General features: G+C 41.3%; 1 protein-coding gene across 2 annotated transcripts in view; it reads right to left on the reverse strand.

The window, feature by feature from the left end:
- Positions 1–2,411: 2,411 nt before the first annotated feature.
- LOC118358561 (reticulon-4 receptor) overlaps positions 2,412–26,466 on the reverse strand; it is a 76,735-nt gene continuing 52,680 nt past the window's right edge. For both annotated transcript variants that reach the window (XM_035736516.1, XM_052464255.1), the window contains exon 2: positions 2,412–4,689. In XM_035736516.1, the coding sequence (XP_035592409.1) occupies positions 3,275–4,689 (1,415 nt within the window). In that variant the 3' untranslated portion in view covers positions 2,412–3,274. The remainder of the gene's footprint in view (positions 4,690–26,466) is intronic.

The following is a 26,466-nucleotide window of genomic DNA, read 5'->3' on the forward strand; positions in this document are numbered from 1 at the left end:
CCTCAAAAAATGGGTTCAAATACTGTTTGAACTATTTAAAATAATGTGAGCATTTATTTAGCCTGCCTGGACTGCCAGATGGAAGGGATTTAAGTTTCCATGACTATCCAATCCATTCCTATTCCTATTGTGCCAGCCAAAGACGTTGGATATTATTTTAACACAGGTTTGTTAATTTAACAATGAGTGGAAAAGAGAGTTAGTCTATTAGAGGGGAGGTAGAAGAGCATGCCTATTTCTCCTGTTGATTCCCTCTCCAGATTGATATCTCCATGGCTCCCTTGGGTCCTCTCCTCCTCCTCCCCTCTTCCTCTCTTCTCCTCTTCCTCTCGTGTTCCTATCCTCTTCCTCTCCCATTCCTCTTCCTTTCCTCTTGCTCTCTTCTTCCTCTCCTCTCTTCCTACTCTCCTCTTCCTCTCCCTCTCCTCTCTTCTTCCTCTCCTCTCCTTCAATGAAAATTGCCACGTGTGTATTTTTTCTTTGAATATACAGCCAGGTTGTCATATGTGTTGAATCTTTTCATGAAATCATGAGCAATATAGAGATCATGGATCGCAATATACAAAAACCTTATTTTGTGTTCCTGTCATTTGCCCTAAGGCATCTTATGCAAGTGTCATACTGCGTTTGAAGTTACTGATAAAGCAAGATCTTGCCGCACGCAAACCATATGAACAAAGAAACAGTGGTATGGCTATTCCAAATGGTATTTTAGGACCTATTGGTCCGTATAGATCGTTTTCAAATAGCTTTCCGAGGTCATACTAAAATAATATTTGGACAGGAGGTGTACGAATAAGTCTGTGTGAATCATTTCAAGTCACTTTTAGAGGTAACACCAAAAGCACTTTGATGAAAGATGTGTAAGGGCAGGCTTTCAGACATATCAGACAGACATATCAGCATTGGTGACATTAGACCAGATCAACTCCCCCCACAAAAGTAAAAAGCAGAGAATATAAAAACTTTTTCGGGGTCATATGGAAAGCATACAGGGCAATCCTGTAGACAAAAGGTGTATGGGTACTCTTTTTAGTCATGTCAGCATTGGTGGCATAAGAGCTGGTGCCCTTAGACCCCGATACAAAGTACAGAACTGAAAAATACAAAATATAGTGAAAGACAGATAGGATATGTGGTCTCTAGGAAGATTGATGCAGTCCTGCTTTAGTAGATTCATGAAATATGTTTCATGAGCGGGATATGGGGATAGCTAGTCAGTTGTACAACTGAATGCATTCAACTGAAATGTCTTCCGCATTTAACCCTGAATTAGAGAGGTGCGGGGGGCTGCCACAATCGACATTCATGGCGATCGGCATCCACGACATCCTATTGGTTACTGGCCCATCGCGCTAAACACTACGCTACCTGCCGCCAAGTGAGCTCACGCTGGTGACACACACACACACACACAGCAGAGCAAGCGCGTCACTCACCCGGGCAGCGGGTGCCAGTATCCCGTGGAGGACCGAGAGGAGAAAGAACTAAATGCAGAGTACTACCGGGGCTGAGATACCGAAATCAGGCCGGGGTTGACAAAGCACCACAAAATATGAGCCTGCCCTGCCGCTGTAGTCCAGGCCCAGATATGAACAGTCCACAAAGCAATTCAGGCAAATGCCAGATGGGCTGGTCCATCTTTAGCCCAGTGGGCCTGTCAATACTGTTTATTGTAAGAAAAAATTGCATAGAATAGTTGTTATTTGGCTAATAATTGGGTCCTCCTGGAAACAAATTAGCTGGAGAAAGGGCCTCGAAGGAAATAAATGGGCCAGTATGTTAGCAATGGGCCGATTTGTGGTCCCAGTCCATCCCTGCCTGGCCTGCCATCTGTTTAGAAGGAACTTGGGGAAAAGTTAGGGTATACTTACTGTACGCTTAGGTGATATGTTATGTGAGTGAGGTGACACTAGCTGCTGTTCACTGTAGATCTCAGGGCCATTTTTTTGAAGATCTGAGGGATCTTTTTATAGCATTATGGGGCATATATTTTTCACATACCTCATTAAAATAGCATAACAGAATGTTGTTGTACATTTGTATGAGTGTTGATGATGTAATCCCTGTGTTAGCAGTGCAAGAGGAAACCTGCCTCTGCTATTATTTATGTTATGCAATATGTCCTTGTGTCCTTTAGATCATAGATCATCAATGTGTGTTAAGGTTTCATATGTCTATGTGCCAAGAAATTCAGACACTACCAAAGGCCCACTATACTTTTGGACATGTATTACATTACATCGTGTTCATGAACAATAGTCTGAAGAAGCAAAATACGATTGAGCAGTTATGAGTGATTGTGTTTGAGACTGTTGAATTCTGTGTGATTGTGTTACTGGTTATACTGAAGAGCTATACTGAAGACTATACCTCTAATGCCTAAAAAGAACACATCAATAACCAACCAGTTATATGAAAGGAGACCTTTTATTCGTAATATATTCATACTTGTACACAAGTAAAATAAAATGCATATCTATGATTCCATTGCAATCTCTGTAAAACATTTAGCCAGCTTTCTATTAGCCAATGCTACACGGAATCCATACTGTGATGAAAACAGAACTCAAACTGGGAAACAATAAACATTTGTCTTTACTGAAATACGTATAAACATAAAAAACATAACAGTACCCAACAAATGCATCACTTTTTTTTTATAAATAATGGGGGGGAGGGCATGAAAATCTATTTTTTTATAAATGTTTTTGTGTGCGTTCAGCCGGCCCTCGGAATTGATGTTTTTTCCTATTTTTTCAGTGGTCTGTCTCAGCAGTCACTGTTGTTGCAGTAAAAGCTTTTTGAGAGGGAAATAGGAATAAGGAGAGTCTCCAAAGTGGTGTAGCTTAGACACGGTACAATAAAGTACATACAGAACAAACAATTTGGGCACCGATTTACTATATACATTAGATATGATGTGTTCTGTAAAGGCATCCATTTTGTTAAATTGTATTTTAACTTATTTTGTAGTTTAACTTCAAGGACACAGTCCTTGTTACCCTGGTAATCTGTCCAAACCTGACCTCCTGGTTTTCAGTCTCTAGGCTATTATTGGAGGTCAGAGGTCACTGCAGAAGGATTCTGTATTATTGTCATGAGCATTAATAACAATCTGTGAGTCCCAGCAATGTATATTTAGCATGTGATCTAATCCCAGCCAGGCTCTAAGGTCCTAAAACATGGCCAAGGAGAACCAGATCCAGACTATGGACATGAAGAGAGAACTCAGCGCCACCTGCATTGTAGATCCTTGCCAGGCCCTAAGGTCCTAAGACATGGCCAAGGAGAACCAGATCCAGACTATGGACATGAAGAGAGAACTCAGCGCCACCTGCATTGTAGATCCATGGCCTTTGAGACACTGGGCGTCAGATTTGGGCTTTTTAGTGCACTTCTTTTTCTTCCTGGTTGGGGCTGTAGAGGGTTCCAGGTCTTCAATTTGAACCAATGACTGGTCAAGGTTGTTGGACAGGGTCCCCAGAGGCCCGTCGTTGAGACTCTGCTTATTCCGGATGGTCTCGTTTTTTGTTCGCTCGTGCTCTCTGAATTTGGTCTTGGATATGTTCTCCTTCTCCTTGAGGGGGTTGTTGGTGATTTGACGGCTGTTGTAAGATGAGGGGTCAGCGATCGTTTTCCCGGAGATGATAGAGGACTTATCGTTGTCTGGAAGACAACATCTGGGAATTCCATCTCTCAGAGGATTTTCAGTGGAGGGGAATTTTCCGGAACGCGGCTTGGAGCTGAAGAGCTGGGTCTGGATCTGGGGGGTCTCCACACACCCTTCCAGGTCGTTACTCTTCAGCCGTTTCAGGTCCTTCCCGAACAATTCCAGGGGGACGTTACATTCGAGCTCAGAGCTGGAGCCCTTGAAGAGTTTGAACCAGTCCCATAGGGTCCTGGCCCGACAGTCACACACCCACTGGTTCCCATTGAGACGCAGGTATTGCAGGGACACCAGCGGGTCCATGGTCTCCCCGGTCAGCACGGTAAGGTTGTTGTAGAACAGGAACAGCGTGGTCAGCTTCCCCAGGTCGCTGAATGCCCTCGGCTGGACGTAGATGACCCGGTTCTGGTGCAGCAGCAGGCGGTCAAGGTTGATGAGGCCGCGCAGCATGTGGTCCGACACGGTCTTGATCTTGTTGTTGTGCAGAAACAGATAGGTGAGGTTGGCCAGGTCCAGGAAGGTGTCGTTGTGCAGGGCCAGCAGGTTATTGTCCTGCAGGTAGAGGTACTGCAGGGAGAACAGTCCCTGGAACGCTCCGACAGGTAACTCCGACAGGCCGCACCTGTGCAGGTGGAGGGTGTGAAGCTTGGACAGACCCCTGAAGGCTGTCGGGCTGATGATCCTCAGGTTACTGTTGTCCCCAATGTCCAGCTCCTCTAGCCGCTCCAGACCGTAGAAGGCCCCGGCCTCAATGTGGCTGATATTGTTGGAGTACATCCAGAGGACGGTAAGGTTGTGCACGGAGCTGAAGCTGGTGGAGCGGACCACGGTCAGCTTGTTGCTCTGGAGAAATATACGCTGGCTCCGCACAGGGATCTCGGTAGGGATGGAGAACAGTCCTTGCTGCTGGCAGGCCACGGTGGGCCGTGGTTCGCTGTAACACACACATTTGGCCGGGCAGCCATCCACTCCTCGAGACACCAGGTTTAGCCACACAACCAGGAACAGGAGTCGCCCCCCTGGAGGGAGGGAGGGAAAGAGCGAGAGAGAGGGGGGAAAGGGTGGAGGGGGAGAAAGAGAGAAAGAGGGTCAGTTTTGGAAACTACGTAAAAAAGACTTAATCTTCATCTTCATTTCCATGTAAACGTTGCTCCTAGAAGGTTTCTAAATGTGATTTTGTATCATTTTAACACCTCTATGTGATGATGAAGGGTGATGACCTCACCTCTATGCACCTCTAACACCTATATCCCTTCCCTCAAACCACCAATGCAGTGCTTTCCTTCACATTTACAAATGGCATATATACAGTTTAAGCAACATCCACCTTCAAATCCAGTATAAACAGGGAAATAGCTCTGAAGGGAAATAGCTCTCTTTTTACTAGTGATGCAGTGTGTCTATAAAGAGAGAGCAGTCGGTGGTTATTTGGCCCTGGGGGCCCATTTCCTCTCTGCTATCGACGCAAGCATGAAGCCCCGGGCAATCGAGGAGAGGGGTCCCGAGAAGCTGATTCATTAAATATGGGTGGGTCGATTTTATGCTGAATTAGCCAGCACTAATAGGTTGGACATAACTAATGGCATCCTAGAGATTTCTGACCTTTTGACATGTATCTTGTCGTGTAAAGATACATGTAGTGGGGCTTGGTGCTGGTTGCCAGGGTGGAGAGCTGACCTTGGTTTAAATATTGGAGATTATTTAAATTATGTTATATGTGTTTTACTGTGCTTGTCTGTTGCAATATACAGTGGCTTGTGAAAGTATTCACCCCACTTGGCATTTTTCCTATTTTGATCTACACAACATGCCTACCACGTTGAAGATGCAAAATATTTTACGCGATGCGATACATTTTACATTTTAGTAGATAGAAGCTGCTCTTTGGTAAAAGGGGTCAATTGGTCATCAAAAAGAAAGGAGGACCAAGGCCCTCTTCATATAATTCATTAAAATGCCTTTATTAGTATGGCATGTTCAATTAGAAACAACGTTTTTTTTTTAAACCGACGCGTTTCGACTGCATGGTCTTCGTCAGGGAGTACAAAAAAAATGAATACAATGTCCTCTTTTTAACAGCTTTTCCAATTATCCCTAATTGGAAGAGGGAGTGGTTACACAATTGATTGGACACTATACACATTAAAAGGTGAAATACTGTAGCTATGTTATCATAAAAATGCAACTCCAAGCTAGAAGTATCAGAACACTTAGAAAGGTAGTTCTAACCTTAAATATGACTGGGAGAAGTGTCAAGAATAAGAAAGCAATATATTCCATAGTACATTAGAACACAGAAAAACATGAACAACAACAGTCTAACCATAGCTGAGGGCAATTGAGCAAAATGTCCACTAGATGACAGCAAATGGACCCATCACGACCCTACAGGAAGGGTGAGAAATCCATATCTTTATTTAAACCAGGGTATTTAGTGGCCTGTAGTTTGTAAATCCATATCTTCATTTAAACCAGGGTATTTAGTGGCCTGTAGTTTGTAAATCCATATCTTTATTTAAACCAGGGTATGTAGTGGCCTGTAGTTTGTAAATCCATATCTTCATTTAAACCAGGGTATTTAGTGGCCTGTAGTTTGTAAATCCATATCTTCATTTAAACCAGGGTATTTAGTGGCCTGTAGTTTGTAAATCCATATCTTCATTTAAACCAGGGTATTTAGTGGCCTGTAGTTTGTAAATCCATATCTTCATTTAAACCAGGGTATTTAGTGGCCTGTAGTTTGTAAATCCATATCTTCATTTAAACCAGGGTATGTAGTGGCCTGTAGTTTGTAAATCCATATCTTCATTTAAACCAGGGTATTTAGTGGCCTGTAGTTTGTAAATCCATATCTTCATTTAAACCAGGGTATTTAGTGGCCTGTAGTTTGTAAATCCATATCTTCATTTAAACCAGGGTATTTAGTGGCCTGTAGTTTGTAAATCCATATCTTCATTTAAACCAGGGTATTTAGTGGCCTGTAGTTTGTAAATCCATATCTTCATTTAAACCAGGGTATTTAGTGGCCTGTAGTTTGTAAATCCATATCTTAATTTAAACCAGGGTATTTAGTGGCCTGTAGTTTGTAAATCCATATCTTCATTTAAACCAGGGTATGTAGTGGCCTGTAGTTTGTAAATCCATATCTTCATTTAAACCAGGGTATGTAGTGGCCTGTAGTTTGTAAATCCATATCTTCATTTAAACCAGGGTATGTAGTGGCCTGTAGTTTGTAAATCCATATCTTCATTTAAACCAGGGTATGTAGTGGCCTGTAGTTCGTAAATCCATATCTTCATTTAAACCAGGGTATGTAGTGGCCTGTAGTTTGTAAATCCATATCTTCATTTAAACCAGGGTATGTAGTGACCTGTAGTTTGTAAATCCATATCTTCATTTAAACCAGGGTATTTAGTGGCCTGTAGTTTGTAAATCCCCAAAAATTCCCTTTGGTTTAACTGTTTATGACGGTCCACTTTTCTAATAGAGGCCGGAATATGATCAATAACCATAGCTTGTAGGGAGGCAGGGTTGCCATGGTGTAGGGACTTGTAGTGTCTTGCCATGGGGTAGTCTTCATTACCTACCTGTATGGCGTACTTGTGTTCCGCTAAGCGGTCTTGAATGCGTCTCTTTGTCCGTCCAATGTAGAACACCTTGCACTGTTCTATCTCTAACCTAAAAATAGAACAATGTTCTATCTCTAACCTAACAATAGAACAATGTTCTAGCTCTAACCTAACAATAGAACAATGTTCTAGCTCTAACCTAACAATAGAATAATGTTCTAGCTCTAACCTAACAATAGAACAATGTTCTAGCTCTAACCTAACAATAGAACAATGTTCTAGCTCTAACCTAACAATAGAAGAATGTTCTAGCTCTAACCTAACAATATAACAATGTTCTAGCTCTAACCTAACAACAGAACAATGTTCTAGCTCTAACCTAACAACAGAACAATGTTCTAGCTCTAACCTAACAATAGAACAATGTTCTATCTCTAACCTAACAATAGAACAATGTTCTAGTTCTAACCTAACAATAGAACAATGTTCTAGCTCTAACCTAACAACAGAACAATGTTCTAGCTCTAACCTAACAATAGAACAATGTTCTAGCTCTAAACTAATAATGGAACAATGTTATATAAATATAACCTACAACGGAACAATGTTCTAGCTCTAACCTAACAATAGAACAATGTTATATAAATATAACCTACAAAGGAACAATGTTCTAGCTGTAACCTAACAATAGAACAATGTTCTATCTCTAACCTAACAATAGAACAGTGTTCTACCAATATAACAATGTTCTAGCTCTAACCTAAAAATAGAACAATGTTATATATATAACCTACAATGGAACAATGTTCTAGCTCTAACCTAACAATGGAACAATGTTCAAGCTCTAACCTAAAAATAGAACAATGTTCTATATATAACCTACAATGGAACAATGTTCTAGCTCTAACCTAACAATGGAACAATGTTCAAGCTCTAACCTAAAAATAGAACAATGTTCTATATATAACCCACAATGGAACAATGTTCTAGCTCGAACCTAACAATAGAACAATGTTCTATATATAACCTACAATGGAACAATGTTCTAGCTCTAACCTAACAATGGAACAATGTTCTAGCTCTAACCTAAAAAGGGAACAATGTTCTAGCTCTAACCTAACAATAGAACAATGTTCTATATATAATCTACAATGGAACAATGTTCTAGCTCTAACCTAACAATGGAACAATGTTCTAGCTCTAACCTAACAAGGGAACAATGTTCTAGCTCTAACCTAAAAATAGAACAATGTTCTATATATAACCTACAATGGAACAATGTTCTAGCTCTAACCTAACAATGGAACAATGTTCTATATATAACCTACAATGGAACAATGTTCTAGCTCTAACCTAACAATGGAACAATGTTCTAGCTCTAACCTAACAATGGAACAATGTTCTAGCTCTAACCTAACAATAGAACAATGTTCTATATATAACCTACAATGGAACAATGTTCTAGCTCTAACCTAACAATGGAACAATGTTCTAGCTCTAACCTAACAAGGGAACAATGTTCTAGCTCTAACCTAACAATAGAACAATGTTCTATATATAATGTACAATGGAACAATGTTCTAGCTCTAACCTAACAACAGAACAATGTTCTAGCTCTAACCTAAGAATAGAACAATGTTCTATATATAACCCACAATGGAACAATGTTCTAGCTCTAACCTAACAACAGAACAATGTTCTAGCTCTAACCTAACAAGGGAACAATGTTCTAGCTCTAACCTAAAAATAGAACAATGTTCTATATATAATGTACAATGGAACAATGTTCTAGCTCTAACCTAACAATAGAACAATGTTCTATATATAACCTACAATGGAACAATGTTCTAGCTCTAACCTAACAAGGGAACAATGTTCTAGCTCTAACCTAAAAATAGAACAATGTTCTATATATAACCTACAATGGAACAATGTTCTAGCTCTAACCTAACAATGGAACAATGTTCTATATATAACCTACAATGGAACAATGTTCTAGCTCTAACCTAACAATGGAACAATGTTATAGCTCTAACCTAACAATGGAACAATGTTCTAGCTCTAACCTAACAAGGGAACAATGTTCTAGCTCTAACCTAACAATAGAACAATGTTCTATATATAATGTACAATGGAACAATGTTCTAGCTCTAACCTAACAACAGAACAATGTTCTAGCTCTAACCTAAGAATAGAACAATGTTCTAGCTCTAACCTAACAATAGAACAATGTTCTATCTCTAACCTAACAATATAACAATGTTCTAACTCTAACCTAACAATAGAACAATGTTCTAGCTCTAACCTAACAATAGAACAATGTTCTATCTCTAACCTAACAATATAACAATGTTCTAACTCTAACCTAACAATGGAACAATGTTCTAGCTCTAACCTAACAATAGAACAATGTTCTAGCTCTAACCTAACAATAGAACAATGTTATATCTCTAACCTAACAATAGAACGATGTTCTAAATCTAACCTAACAATAGAACAATGTTCTATATATAACCTACAATGGAACAATGTTCTAGCTCTAACCTAACAATGGAACAATGTTCTATCTCCAACCTAACAAATTGAACAATGTTCTAGCTCTAACCTAACAATAGAACAATGTTCTATCTCTAATCTAACAATGTAACTTTAAGCATCAGCTGTCAGAGCAGCTCACTGCACCTGTACATAACCCATTTGTAAATAGCGCATCCAACTACCTCATCCCCATATTGTTATTTATTATTATTCATACATTAATCTTCTGCACATCTATCACTCCAGTGTTTATTTGCTGAATTGCAATTACTTCACCACTACGGCCAATTTATTACCTCCCTTATCTTACCTCATTTGCACACACTGTATATATTTTTTATTTTCTATTGTGTTATTGACTGTACGTTTGTTTATGTGTAACTCCATGTTGTTGTTTGTTTTGCACTGCTTTGCTTTGTCTTGGCCAGGTTGCAGTTGTAAATGAGAACTTGTTCTCAACTGGCCGACCTGGTTAAATAAAGGTGGGAAAAAAAGAAACATGCAGACACAGTACAGATACAAGTACAGAGATTTCACTAATTCATCAAAGGCGTATCAAGGTGTCAAAGTGTGACAGCAGGAGAGTCCGAATCCAATATTCCATGTCAGGTGGCAGGTGGCAGTGCCAAATATTGCCCAAATCTCAGTGAATCCGACCCTAGCCCCTATCATAAGTGAGGATTTCCATTCCCAGCTGCCTCAACCATCACGGGAAGCCCAGGCTCTCTGCTGTGACAGGTAGTGAAGTACTGGAAAATGCATGAGCTTTACCCCTCCCGTCCTCTCCATCCCTCGATCTCTTTCCTCCTCTTCTTCTTCCCCTGCCTCCCTCCATTCCCTGTCCCTCTCTCTGCCTCTCCCTTTCAACTCCTCGCTCCCTCTCACTTTTTCTACCACACCCTCTCCCTCCCTCTCCCATCCCTCCATCCTGCCTTCCTGCTGTTCATGCAGCAGGAGCAGCTCATCCCTGGCCCTTGTTAAACGAAGGCTGTGGTGTGGCCTGACAGCAGCCCTCTGTTGCACTTTCCCTCCAACCTCCCTGCTCAACCTTCAGTCAGATATACTCTGCCACCGGAAAGCTGTCAAGAGTTTTCTTCCACTACTCTTTCGTTCTGCATCGCATCACTTTTTTTCTCTTCCCTCCCAGCCACAGCTCCTACTTTCCTAACAATAGCAATTTATATATATATATATATATTTTTTTTTAAATCTGCTGCAGATAGAGCACTCTTCATGTCCACTCACTGTCTTATTTTTTAATGTTCATTAACAGGCTACGTCCACCAATTCGCTTTATTACTATACTACTATATTACTAGTACTATATCAATTTCCTCGCCATTAGTTCCTGTCAAAACAAAGGAACAATCCAGAGGCATTTTGCCTTCATCACGTTGACCTCCTTGGACTGTGTTTTTAAATGTGCTTACTCTTCTGTGATAAAAGTGGTACTTTTCCCTCTGGTCTTTCAGAATGACCTCTGTGTGATTTGATAGTTCACAGAAGTTCTCTCACCTTCTTCTTTTGGGAATTACACCATGTCTCCAAACATGGTAATCGCTGTAAAAGTTTGCACTCCCACACAGTGTTGACCTGCTAAGTCTACTAAACGGTACGTCCTGACCTATCTACCGACCTCTGATTGTTCCCTCCCCTTTTACCTTTGGGAGTTTCTCTTATTTATCACAACATCGTTGCTAATAGTTTGCCCTTGCTATTGAGCTGTTGGGTATATCAGACTCTATCTTTCAACCTTTCTGCTCAATTCCAATCAACTTTACAGTGCTGATATACTAATGTAAAATATTTATGTGGCTAAACTGACATAATGAATGCATATACAGTACCAGTCAAACGTTTGGACACACCCGCTCATGCAAGGGTTTTTCTTTATGTTTACTGTTTTCTACACTGTAGAATAATAGTGAAAACATCAAAACTATGAAATAACACACATGGAATCATGTAGTAACAAAATACATTGTTGTGTCTTTGTGAGCCGCAGAGGTGTGTGGTTCCCACCGTGAAGCATGGGGGAGGTGGTGTGATGATGTTGGGGTGCGTTTTCAACAGTACTATGACCCAAAACACACCTCCAGGCTGTGTAAGGTCTATTTGACCAAGAAGCGGAGTGATGGTGCTGCATCAGATGACTTGGCCTCCACAATCAGCCAACCTCAACCCAATTGAAATGGTTTGGGACCCAATTGGTGAGTTGGACTGCAGAGTGAAGGACAAGCAGCCAAAAAGTGCTACTTGTTGCAAAAGCATTCCACATGAAGCTGGTTGAGAGAATGCCAAGAGTGTGCAAAGCTGTCATCAAGGCAAAGGATGGCTACTTTGAAGAATCTCAAATTCTGATTTGTTGAACACTTTTTTGGTTACTACCTGATTCCACATGTGTTACTTCATAGTTTTGATGTCATTGTAGAAAATAAATAAATAAATAAATAAATAAATAAGGAGCAATAAAGTAAAACCCTTGAATGAGTAGGTGTGTCCAAACATTTGACTGGTACTGTATAACATTGTACTGGTGCTAACAAATAACAAAAAAGCTATGTATCTTTATCTTATTTGGCCAACTTTGGTTTCAACATGTTATCTCCCCTATCTGTTATGTCTAATTACAGTCCTGACACACCAACAGTCACAAATCCAAATCTCTGGTGTTCCAGTAAACTGGCCTCCCTGTCCCTCTTGAAAAGTCCATTATGGTCTAACAACAATCTTAACTCTGTCTAAGATGAGACAACAACCTCTTTGTCTTGCGGAGGCCAGACTTCCTTCCAAGCTCTTTATAAACTAACACACATTGACTCAGGCTCTCCTGCATGTTTGAGAAGCACTTTTCCTCACAAAGGCTGAGTGCTATATGGCAGCCTATTTACTGTGTCGTGAATTACTTTTGACTAGAGCCATATGGATCCTGGTGAGAAATAGTGAACTTATATAGAACAGGGTGCCATTTGAGACAAAGACTGGCAGACAGGCAGAGAGACAGACAGAGAGACAGACAGAGAGACAGACATGGAGACAGACACAGAGATAGACAGAGAGGCAGAAATAGAGGCAGACAGAGAGGCAGACAGAGAGGCAGACAGAGAGGCAGACAGAGTCACAGACAGAGAGATAGACAGACAGACAGACACAGACAGACACGGACAGACAGAGAGACAGACAAAGATGCAGATGGAAAGATAGACAGGGAGGCAGAAAGGAAGGCAGACAGAGGCAGACATACAGGGAGAAGGACAGAGAGGCAGGCAGAGAAACAGATAGGAAGACAGAAAGAGAGCCAGACAGAGAGGCAGAAAGGGAGACAGACAGAGAGGCAGACAGAGAGACAGACAGAAAGGGCATTCTATGCCATCAAAAGGAACATAAATTATAACATACCAATTAGGATTTGGCTAAAAATACTTGAATCAATCATAGAGCCCATTGCCCTTTATGGTTGTGAGGTCTGGGGTCCGCTAACCAACCAAGACTTCACAAAATGGGACAAACACCAAATTGAGACTCTGCACGCAGAATTCTGCAAAAATATCCTCCGTGTACAACGTAGAACACCAAATAATGCATTCAGAGCAGAATTAGGCCGATACCCACTAATTATTAAAATCCAGAAAAGAGACGTTAAATTCTATAACAACCTAAAAGGAAGCGATTCCCAAACCTTCCATAACAAAGCCATCCCCTACAGAGAGATGAATCTGGAGAAGAGTCCCCTAAGCAAGCTGGTCCTGGGGCTCTGTTCACAAACACAAACACAACCTACAGCAACCTACAGAGCCCCAGGACAGCAGCACAATTAGACCCAACCAAATCATGAGAAAACAAAAAAATAATTACTTGACACATTGGAAAGAATTAACAGAAAAACAGAGCAAACTAGAATGCAATTTGGCCCTACACAGAGAGTACACAGTGGCAGAATACCTGACCACTGTGACTGACCCAAAATTAAGGAAAGCTTTGACTATGTACAGACTCCGTGAGCATAGCCTTGCTATTGAGAAAGGCCGCCGTAGGAAGACATGGCTCTCAAGAGAAGACAGGCTATGTGCTCACTGCCCACAAAAGGAGGTGGAAACTGAGCTGCACTTCCTAACCTCCTGCCCAATGTATGACCATATTAGAGAAACATATTTCCCTCAGATTACACAGATCCACCAAGACTTCAATAAACTCCCATGTCTACTGGGTGAAATTCCACAGTGTGCCATCACAGCAGCAAGATTTGTGACCTGTTGCCACGAAAAAAGGGCAACCAGTGAAGAACAAACACCATTGTAAATACAACCCATATTTATGCTTATTTATTTTATCTTGTGTCCTTTAACCATTTGTACATTGTTAAAACACTGTATATATATAATATGACATTTGTAATGTCTTTATTGTTTTGAAACTTCTGTATGCGTAATGTTTACTGTTAATTTTTATTGTTTATTTGACTTTATACATTCACTTTATATATTATCTCCCTCACTTGCTTTGGCAATGTTAACACATGTTTCCCATGCCAATAAAGCCATTGAATTGAATTGAAATTGACAGGCAGGGAGACAGACAGGGAGACAGACAGAGAGGCAGACAGAGAGGCAGACAGAGACACTGACAGACACACAAGCAGACAGGGAGACAGACAATGACGCAGTCAGAGAGACAGACAGGGAGTCAGACAGTGAGACAGAAAGAGAGGGAGACAGGGAGGCAGACAGGGAGACAGACAGGGAGGCAGACAGAGAGGCAGATATACAGGGAGTCAGACAGAGGCAGACAGAGCCACAGACAGATAGAGAGACAGACAAATAGGCCAATAGAGAGACAGACAAAGAGGCGTACAGAGAGACAGACTGAGACAGACAGACAGACAGACAGACAGACAGACAGACAGACAGACAGACAGACAGACAGACAGACAGACAGACAGACAGAGAGGTAGACAGAGAGGTAGACAGAGAGACAGACAGGGAGGCAGAAAGGGAGTCAGACAGAGAGCCAGACAGGGAGAAAAACAGGGAGAAAAACAGGGAGACAGACAAAGAGGTAGACAGAGAGGTAGACAGGGAGAAAAACAGGGAGACAGACAAAGAGGTAGACAGAGAGGCAGACATGGAGACAGACAGAGGGGCAGACAGAGAGGCAGGCAGAGAGACAGAGAGAGAGACAGACATGGAGACCGAAAGAGATCCAGACAGAGAGGCAGACAGAGGCAGACAGAGAGACAGACAAAGAGGCAGACAGAGAGGCAGACAGAGAGGCAGACAGAGAGGCAGACAGAGGGACAGACAGGGAGGCATACAGAGACACAGACAGACAGAGAGACAGACAAAGAGGCAGACAGAAAGACATATAGGGACACAGACGGGGTGGCAGACAGGGCAACAGACAGAGAGACAGACAGAGAGGCAAACAGGGAGGCAGACAGAGAGGAGGCAGATAGAGAGGCAGACAGAGAGACAAACAGAGAGAAAGAAAGAGACACGGACACAGAGAGACAAACATAGAGGCAGACAGGAAGACAGAGGTAGAGATATGTCCAGACAGTTTTAACAACCTAGTGATGAATGGCAGACATCAAGGTTGCTCCTCACTCGTCTAATTGTGTTATTTGCCAAAACAAAAAGAACAATGTGGGAGAACAGAAAACACTTGCGATAATGGCAAGGTGTGAGGAGGGTCGAGGAGGACAGAAGTGGGAGCAGCCAGAGAGAGGTGTTTACTTAACGCAGCAGTGCATGACCAGCCTGACACCCTCCCGGATCATTTGCATACGTCCCTGGCTGTGTGTGTGTGTGTGTGTGTGTGTGTGTGTGTGTGTGTGTGTGTGTGTGTGTGTGTGTGTGTGTGTGTGTGTGTGTGTGTGTGTGTGTGTGTGTGTGTGTTTGTCACTTCACTGTGTGTGGCCCATGTGTGTTTGTCTCAGCATGATGGAGGCATCTCTGACATCACTACTGCCAGGCCCATTTACCATTTACTTTACTTTGAAGAGAAATAGATCGGGCCCAGATGGGTAACATGACAGTGTTATCCCTTAGCTGAGAGGAGAAGGGAAGAGAAGTCTCTCTAGGAGATGTATCACACCATTCATCTCAGGGGATGCAATGGCCTCTTTCCACTCACACAGCGTTAGGGATTCTTGTTGCTGTGTGGAATTTAACATGTTCCAAATATAGTCGAGATCTGTGTACTTTAGGCTGTTTGATTGTTGTAAATGCATTCATGCATACAAATGCAGCCTAATATCATGTATAAATCAAAAAGCTAAAGGCAATGTTCTCAAAGCGCTGTCACAAAGTGGCTCTAAACCCAAGTGATTGTGTATGGTGATAACGTGCATTACAACCATTGCCGGCTGTCATACTAGGACCACCATCTTTGACTGGTGGCATTTACTCTTTCAACGGGAATTCACTCAGTATACGGCATAATGGGAAACCGGATTTGAAGAGTTGGTACCGCTCCTAAATGCATCCCCCTTTAACACGGATGGAACTATAGTTCCTAATGTCTTCCCACATGAACATACACAGAGACAGAACTACAGTTCCTAAATGTTTCCCTGGCATGAACATACACAGAGACAGAACTACAGTTCCTTAATGTTTCCCTGGCATGAACATACACAGAGACAGAACTACAGTTCCTAAATGTTTCCCTGGCATGAACATACACAGAGACAGAACTACAGTTCCTTAATGTTTCCCTGGCATGAACATACACAGAGACAGAACTTCCCTGGCATGAACATACACAGAGACAGAACTACAGTTCCTAAATGTTTCCCTGGCATGAACATACACAGAGACAGAACTACAGTTCCTAAATGTTTCCCTGGCATGAACATACACAGACAGAGCTACAGTTCCTTAATGTTTCCCTGGCATGAACATACACAGAGACAGAGCTACAGTTCCTAAATGTTTCCCTGGCATGAACATACACAGAGACAGAACTACAGTTCCTAAATGTTTCCCTGGCATGAACATACACAGAGACAGAACTACAGTTCCTAAATGTTTCCCTGGCATGAACATACACAGAGACAGAACTACAGTTCCTTAATGTTTCCCTGGCATGAACATACACAGAGACAGAACTACAGTTCCTTAATGTTTCCCTGGCATGAACATACACAGAGACAGAGCTACAGTTCCTAAATGTTTCCCTGGCATGAACATACACAGAGACAGAACTACAGTTCCTAAATGTTTCCCTGGCATGAACATACACAGAGACAGAACTACAGTTCCTTAATGTTTCCCTGGCATGAACATACACAGAGACAGAACTACAGTTCCTTAATGTTTCCCTGGCATGAACATACACAGAGACAGAGCTACAGTTCCTAAATGTTTCCCTGGCATGAACATACACAGAGACAGAACTACAGTTCCTAAATGTTTCCCTGGCATGAACATACACAGAGACAGAACTACAGTTCCTAAATGTTTCCCTGGCATGAACATACACAGAGACAGAACTACAGTTCCTTAATGTTTCCCTGGCATGAACATACACAGAGACAGAGCTACAGTTCCTAAATGTTTCCCTGAACATACACAGAGACAGAACTGAAATGTTTCATGAACATACACAGAGACAGAACTACAGTTCCTAAATGTTTCCCTGGCATGAACATACACAGAGACAGAACTACAGTTCCTAAATGTTTCCCTGGCATGAACATACACAGAGACAGAACTACAGTTCCTAAATGTTTCCCTGGCATGAAAATATGTGACTCATTTAAGGAAAATAGTGTATTCCCCTACTTTACGGGATTGACATTTGAATGTTAACAGGTGTGTTTTATCAAAATGCATTTTCTGGCAGCAATGCATTCTGGAACATGTGAACTTTTACGTGCATTAATAACATACCTGAATGCCTTCTGTAAATACAAATACAATTGTCAAATTACGAGCCAAGTTGGTTTAGCCACGGAAAAAGTCGGGAACCTTCCCACTAGGCATAATTGGCTGAGATATTGGATGGGCTGGACATGCTGAGAGATGAGTTGGGATTGGTCTGCCATGCAGCAAGCATCTGTCTATAACATGAGCTGGGGCTGGGCGATATGGCCAAAATCTAATTTCCCGATGTAGCTCATTTCATATCCTGATGAAGATACATATCACGATATAGCACATTTTCTGTAAATTCAATGAAAAAAAAGTTTTTATAAAATTACCAAATGTAAAGGCCTATTTCTTATTACATTTTGAAATATAGTCAACAAATAAAAGGTACTTAGTCATGTTTGATTATTTCACCTTTCATTTGGAACCTTTGCGCAAATGTTCAATTAAGCATGTAGCAAAATATTAAATATTGATGTATAAATCTGAAAAGGTAAATAGAAAACAAAATAAATATAGGCCTAAAATATCAAATATATACAGTGCCTTGCGAAGTATTTGGCCTCCTTGAACTTTGCAAACTTTTGCCACATTTCAGGCTTCAAACATAAAGATATAAAACTGTATTTGTTTGTGAAGAATCAACAACAAGTGGGACACAATCATGAAGTGGAACGACATTTATTGGATATTTCAAACTTTTTTAACAAATCAAAAACTTAAAAATTGGGCGTACAAAATTATTCAGCCCCTTTACTTTCAGTGCAGCAAACTCTCTCCAGAAGTTCAGTGAGGATCTCTGAATGATCCAATGTTGACCTAAATGACTAATGATGATAAATACAATCCACCTGTGTGTAATCAAGTCTCCGTATAAATCACACCTGCATTGTGATAGTCTCAGAGGTCCGTTAAAAGCACAGAGAGCATCACGAAGAACAAGGAACACACCAGGCAGGTCCGAGATACTGTTGTGAAGAAGTTTAAAGCCGGATTTGGATACAAAACGATTTCCCAAGCTTTAAACATCCCAAGGGGCACTGTGCAAGCGATAATATTGAAATGGAAGGAGTATCAGACCACTGCAAATCTACCAAGACCTGGCCGTCCCTCTAAACTTTCAGCTCATACAAGGAGAAGACTGATCAGAGATGCAGCCAAGAGGCCCATGATCACTCTGGATGAACTGCAGAGATCTACAGCTGAGGTGGGAGACTCTGTCCATAGGACAACAATCAGTCGTATATTGCACAAATCTGGCCTTTATGGAAGAGTGGCAAGAAGAAAGCCATTTCTTAAAGAGATCCATAAAAAGTCTTGTTTAAAGTTTGCCACAAGCCACCTGGGAGACACACCAAACATGTGGAAGAAGGTGCTCTGGTCAGATGAAACCAAAATTGAACTTTTTGGCAACAATGCAAAATGTTATGTTTGGCGTAAAAGCAACACAGCTCATCACCCTGAACACAACATCCCCACTGTCAAAGTCAAAGTCCAGACCTGAATCCAATTGAGAATCTGTGGAAATAACTGAAAACTGCTGTTCACAAATGCTCTCCATCCAACCTCACTGAGCTCGAGCTGTTTTGCAAGGAGGAATGGGGAAAAAATGTCAGTCTCTCGATGTGCAAAACTGATAGAGACATACCCCAAGTGACTTACAGCTGTAATCACAGCAAAAGGTGGCGCTACAAATTATTAACTTAAGGAGGCTGAATAATTTCGCACGCCCAATTTTTCAGTTTTTGATTTGTTAAAAAAGTTTGAAATATCCAAGAAATGTCGTTCCACTTCATGACTGTGTCCCACTTGATGTTGATTCTTCACAAAAAAAATATAGTTTTATATCTTTATGTTTGAAGCCTGAAATGTCGCAAAGTTCAAGGGGGCCGAATACTTTCGCAAGGCACTGTATGTTATTTTGGCATTAATATGTGTAATATATCAATTTTCATTTTGTACCTTGGGTCGAGTATTTGCACCAACTCATGAAACCCCTGTTTCTCGAACATGTAAATTGGGGCCATATGTCTTTGCAGATGTAAGTTGTAATGGCAGCTGTTTTCTCCTTCCATCTTCATGAATCTTTGCCATATGATGTGCCATGGACAAATGCCTCTTGCAACCTCTGAGTCGGGGGTTTGTTTTGAGCACTTGACTGTACTTTTCTGGGTCTCACCCGTAGACTCTCTCCGTACTGTTCCACATGATTCTTGCATAGGTGGTAAAAGAGGTTAGTGGTGTTTGAGCCTGTTGTCGGGACTGGCCTGCAGCATATTTTGCAGAGGACGGTTTTCTGGTCCGTGTCAGACTTTTCATACCCAAACTACGTCCATGCGACCGAAGTAGCCCCTATTTTAGGTACGAGCTCCGTGTCTCCTTGCCTCCATGTTTGTTTGTGTTGTAAATTTCCTTCCAGAAGAAGGTAAAGCGTTGTCCATTTGATAAAAAATATTGCCGTAAAGAGTGATTTGTGACACAACGAAAATCAACGAAAGAGCATCATTTGAAACAAAATACATTTTTCTATCGTCACGCGATATATATCATCACATCGCCCAGCCCTAACATGGTCTGCTCAGTATGAGTAGGTAGTCCTTCCTAAAACAGCTATTTTGAAAGATATCACGAAGAGACGTGTTTTGACATCAGTGGAATGCCCGGTGGAAGCAGAGTATGATACCTACGAAGATGGAGAAAATTGGTGGAAAATCTGGTGTTTGATTGCAAATAATGCGGAGGGATGCTAAAATAAAACACACATAAGAAGGCTGTTGTATAAAATTCCTGTGTCTGGAGGATATCTTCAAACTAAGGGCAACCATGGCATCCATGAAAGAGAGGGAGAAGCGTTCATCCATTTATACGGGTAAGAGTATAGCTAGCTACCTTTTCAGATATAATACATTTCTAATTTAGTCAGAAAGTATTTTTAATAGAAGTTAAAGAGTATGTTAGCTAGCTAGCTACCTTTAGTTGGTTGGCTTGCTAGCTAACTTTAAGTATATGATCTGTTTTAGTAATATTAATCGTATCTCAGAGCCATTTGCATGGCTAGTTATAGTGTAATGTTAGCTAGCTAGCTAACATTGAACCTAGTTTGTTAGCTTTAGCTACCAGCAGATTCATGCAAAGTATTAACCTTAAGAGTTGGGATTATGGTTCATTGTTTAGCAACCTAGCAACATGTCTAATTAAAAGACTCCGCGATGCAAGTAACCATTTCACTGTACTGTTTACACCTTCTGTATCCTGTGCCTGTGACAAATCAACTTTTTTATTTGATATAATGTGTGTTTATCAGAGACGGTAATGTGAAGAACCAAATGACCTTCACCAAAGTCAAATTAGGATATAACACTAGGCCAACGAGACAGTGTCCAAGTTCTAACATTCTCCAGTAGAATGCCCTGCTTTTATTTCATCACACTCACAACTGTAAGCTATTTTCTGTAATTATCTCGTCATTAACTTGTAAATAATGATCTTGTTGTGAGTTTATTTTCCTATAATAACGAATTCAAATGAGCTAAAGTTAAGACGTTGTCAGCTATATGATATGGTAATTTTTTATGTTAGCTTGCTAGCTAACAAGCTAGAAAGGAACCAAAACATTGTTTAGAAAATTGCTTTTAGTTGCCTGGTTTGCTAGATTGACATGAACTAAATTAATTTTTGAACGGATGGCTTGATTGGTGTTAAATACACCAGTTATACTATTTTGGACCAACAGGCTGCTGATGTCATGTAGCCTGTCGTTTTTGTGTTTATACTTTTTCATAATGACAACAACAAGTTTGATGTCGGACGACAATAGAATGTTCATGATGTCACTGCGACAACTGTCTACAGACATGTTGATGGACGTTATATAAACCAGCCATTAATCTTGGTTTCTGCGGTCGTTTAGTACACTACAGTACTCACTCTGTTTAGCACATGGCCTCACATGTGAATCCTTAAAGAGATGGGTGGGGCTAAGGCTTAAGAGGATGTGAACAATGCTGAATGGATGTAGACAAAGAAGAGCTCTGCAGTAGGTGTCCCAAATATTCAAGGGCCATTTTCTCAAAAGTGGGGTTACAAGTTTATCAACTTTCAAAGCAGAATTACTTTCCCATTGTTCCTTAACTGTAGTGTATAATATACCATGTCAGAGTCAATTATTTTATCTCATATAAAAAACACAATTAAACATTTTGCTACGTAAGACCGAATCGAGCCGGTCGTTCACATACGCAGGGAGAGAACTACAGTTCCTAAATGTTTCCCTGATATGAATATATGCAGGTTGAGAACAGGTCATCTAACAGCACATAAAGCCATGTGTATCAGGTTGTTCAGGGTAAGATCGCTTATAACTAGCTTTGGATTGTGCGTTTTTGTTTGTGTGTATGTGTGTGTGTGTGTGTGTGTGTGTGTGTGTGTGTGTGTGTGTGTGTGTGTGTGTGTGTGTGTGTGTGTGTGTGTGTGTGTGTGTGTGTGTGTGTGTGTGTGTGTGTGTGTGTGTGTGTGCGCGCACGCACGCCTCAATTTGTGTTTGTACGTGCATGTATGTATGAGTGTGAGTATGTGTGAGTGTTTGTGTTTGCACTCATGTGTGTTTCTGGGAGAGCCCATGGTCTAGTATGCAGATAAGGACACAATTAGCAGAGCGGCAGAGGGACAGATCAGGTCCTGTCTGCCACACATCTGCCACAACACTCATCTCATCCAGACAGATGGCTCATGAATAACTGAGGAAACCGGAGGTCGGCGGGAGAGAGAGACAAAAGAGAGAAAGAAGGGAGCAACTGTGTGTGTGTGTATGTGTGTATGTGTGTGTGTGTGTGTGTGTGTGTGTGTGTGTGTGTGTGTGTGTGTGTGTGTGTGTGTGTGTGTGTGTGTGTGTGTGTGTGTGTGTGTGTGTGTGTGTGTGTGTGTGTGTGTGTGTGTGTGTGTGTGTGTGTGTGTGGTTTTACTATCCTTGTCGGGACCAGAAGTCCTCACAAGGACGTTAAAACAAGGGAAATTATATGCGAGAGGTGAGAAGAGAAAACATGAAATAAATGCAAGATTGTCAACTACTTGGATTGCTCGTCAGTCGGAAAATAGGAAACATGACACAATTTAACTATCGAGGGACAAAATGTCAGGGCTGAAGTTGGAAAAACATATAAGAACTAAAAACTTCACACCCCGTTGTGTCCACATCAACAACAAACTAGAATGGTCCAAACACACCAAGACAGCCGTGAAGAGGGCACGACAAAGCCTATTTCCCCTCAGGAAACTAAAAGGTTTTGGCATGGGTCCTGAGATCCTCAAAAGGTTCTACAGCTGCAACATCGAGAGCTGCAACATCGGACCCAGTACATTACTGGGGCAAAGCTGCCTGCCATCCAGGACCTCTACACCAGGCAGTGTCAGAGGAAGGCCCTAAAAATTGTCAAAGACCCCAGGCACCCCAGTCATAGACTGGTCTCTCTACTACCACATGGCAAGCGGTACCGGAGTGCCAAGTCTAGGACAAAAAGGCTTCTCAACAGTTTTTACCCCCAAGCCATAAGACTCCTGAACAGGTAATCAAATGGCTACCCGGACTATTTGCCCCTCCAACCCCTATTTTTCTCTGCTGATACTCTATGTTTATCTTATATGCCTAGTCATTTTAACTATACATTCATGTGCATACTACCTAAATTGGCCCAACCAACCATTGCTCCCGCACATTGGCTAACCGGGCTATCTGCATTGTGTCTCACCACCCGCCAACCCCTCTTTTCACGCTTCTGCTACTCTCTGTTCATCATATATGCATAGTCATTTTAACGATACCTACATGTACATACTACCTCAATAAGCCTGACTAACCGGTGTCTGTATATAGCCTTGCTACTCTTTATTCAAATGTCTTTTTACTGTTGTTTTATTTCTTTACTTACCTACACACACACACACACACACACACACACACACACACACACACACACACACACACACACACACACACACACACACACACACATACCTTTTTTTCACACCATTGGTTAGAGCCTGTAAGTAAGCATTTCACTGTTACTGTTACACCTGTTGTATTCGGTGCACGTGACAAATACACTTTGATTTGATTTGATTTGTAGACCTGGCATTCAACCAAACCTCACTGCAAACTATGATCACTTTGAAATGTGATTTGAAGTCTCTTCCATACAGTTCTCTCTCTGCCCCCTCAATCCCACCAGCATTGCCACTTCGCACATTACATGGTGTAGAATGTATCAGGCAAGCAATGTGAGATGAAAGTAATGCAGGCCTCAGTCGAGTGCGTGTGTGTGTGTGTGGGGTGGGGGGCTTCCCAATGCACTCTCCAAACCCCAAAGGAGCCAGCATAGAAGAGTCGGCCTATATCATGTGGTTGGACTAAAGAGTTTGTAGCCCTTAGCACATCTCTTTACTTTAACAGCAAGTCTCATTCTGCATGGGCCTATTTCTTCAGTAAATGTAATATGCCATGCAGAAGCATGTATGTATTACCTAAATATAGCAAGAGTATTAAGTTGCACAAATCCTACTGTATTTAGTATAGTTGCCATCTTCCAGATGTGAGTTTTAGGGAGATACTAAGTATTGCTTTTCTTTCTCTGTAAGAGCATAATTCTGGTATTGACATAATAAATATTATTTTCTTCAGCGTACAGCAACTTAAATATACCAGGTAGCAGTACAGAAGATACTGTATAAAGTTTTAAGTGTGTATTAAGATACTGTATTAGGTATTAAGTGTGTATTAAGATACTGTATTAAGATACTGTATTAAGTATTACGTGTGTATTAAGATACTGTATTAAGATACTGTATTAAGTATTAATTGTGTATTAAGATACTGTATTAAGTAAGTGTTTGAGATGTATCACCAGGTAACTCTTTAGGGGATACTGGGCAAAGGTGTTGGTCCATCTCTGTAAAAGCTTTGTTCTGCCTGGTCTATATCACACAGGCAGAAGCACCGAAGCTACATATCGGTAACTGCCAAAATAATGGGAACACTTGAGTAAATAAAGGAACACAAAGTACATTGGAAGCAGGTGCTTCCACACAGGTGTGGTTCCTGAGTTAATTAAGCAATTAACATCCCATTGGATGACAATGTGCCATGGCTGTCTCAGTGACCCGATCTCATCCTGATTTAACACTTTTGGGAGATTCTGGAGCAGCATCTGAGACAGCGTTTTCCACCACCATCAACAAAACACCAAATTCTGGAATGTCTCATGGAAGAATGGTGTCGCATCCCTCCAATAGTTCCAGACACTTGTAGAATCTATGCCAAGGTGCATTGAAGCTGTTCTGGCTCGTGGTGGCCCAACACCCTATTAAGACACTTTAGGTTGGTGTTTCCTTTATTTTGGAAATTACATGTGCGATTATGACACATCAGCTAATGCATTTAGAGTGCTGGCCAGATGTGAAACGTGTCACCAGCAGCTCAGAAGAGGCTACTAGGCACAGGTGTTAGTCCTCTTCTATCTGGGGACCACCGTTAATCATAATTTAGATGAAGCCATCACATCTTAACCCTTAAAAAAACATGCCCCTCCTCCCCAGCCAAAAATGAAATCACTGTCTCGCATTGCAGACTTTTATTAGCAATCAAGCCTCAATTTGAAATCTGTGAGGCTGCCAGACCTGCAGGGTTGAGAGAATACATTACACTGAAATAAACGAGAATGTGGACTAATGATTTACCGCTGTATTATCAGAGTGCCGTACCACCGGTAGTGTTCAATTAGGGCTGTGATAGGATAGCAATGCTAACACCTCTTGATTCAACGTGTCTCGTGTGAGAGCGAGCCATGATCAGGTTCACTGATTCACTGACAATTGTCACACACAGTGCACATAGTTTGTGTGGATGACTTAGAATACTTAGAATACTTAGATACTTGGAATATGGAATGTTTATGCTGCTGCTTAGTTGTCTGTCACAGTTATGCACTGCAGCCAGCTAGATCCTATGTAGAAGTATGTTCTGCCCCCAGACAAGACAACCAAGCAGTCCCAATGAAAGTAGTTAATCAAGCTGATATGAATCACAGTGAGATCTCTAGCATGATCTACTCTGTTCTATTCTGATGGGTACATTATGGTAAAATTCTAGTGTTCTAGTGTTTGGCACAGTTACGCAGTGAGTTAGAGGTTATTTAGAAATATTTTCTCTCCCAGAACAAACCAACCCAACAGCTCAAATCAAGTTGTTTGTTATGCTGATAGCAACGCTTACACCCCCTTGTGTGAAGTGTTTCATCAAGATAGAGAAATAATCATAGACTATTTAAAAATGCCTTCTGTCCCAGACTCAAACAACCAAGAGGCCCAATAAAGTGCCACTTCATACTGAAAAGAACCACATTCAGACCTCTAATACTATCTACTCTGACTGCAATCTCTGCATCTGTCTGAAAGGTTCATTACCATTCTAGTGTTTTGGCACCAAACTGTTTCAGACTGGTATTTGTTTTCTGCTTAACATTTAGAGACTGTTAACAAATGTTTTCTGCCCAGAATAAACAAGCCAGCAGCCCACATTATCTACTCTGTCTGCAATCTCTACATCAACATGACAGGTTAATTATGTCTTTGGCACCATTTTAGACTGGCACTTGTTATTTTCTTCATTGTCTTGGGCATAGTTATGCAGTTAGTTAGCCTATTTAGAAACCGTTTAAGCCCCAGAAGCCCAATAAAACAGTTGTTCATGCTTAAAAAGGCATTACAGTCAGACCTTTAACATTATGGACTTCATCCAGAACACTTTGATAGGATCATTACCGCAAAA

The sequence above is a fragment of the Oncorhynchus keta genome, chromosome 15 (assembly GCF_023373465.1).
Source record: "Oncorhynchus keta strain PuntledgeMale-10-30-2019 chromosome 15, Oket_V2, whole genome shotgun sequence".
Lineage (NCBI taxonomy): Eukaryota > Metazoa > Chordata > Actinopteri > Salmoniformes > Salmonidae > Oncorhynchus > Oncorhynchus keta.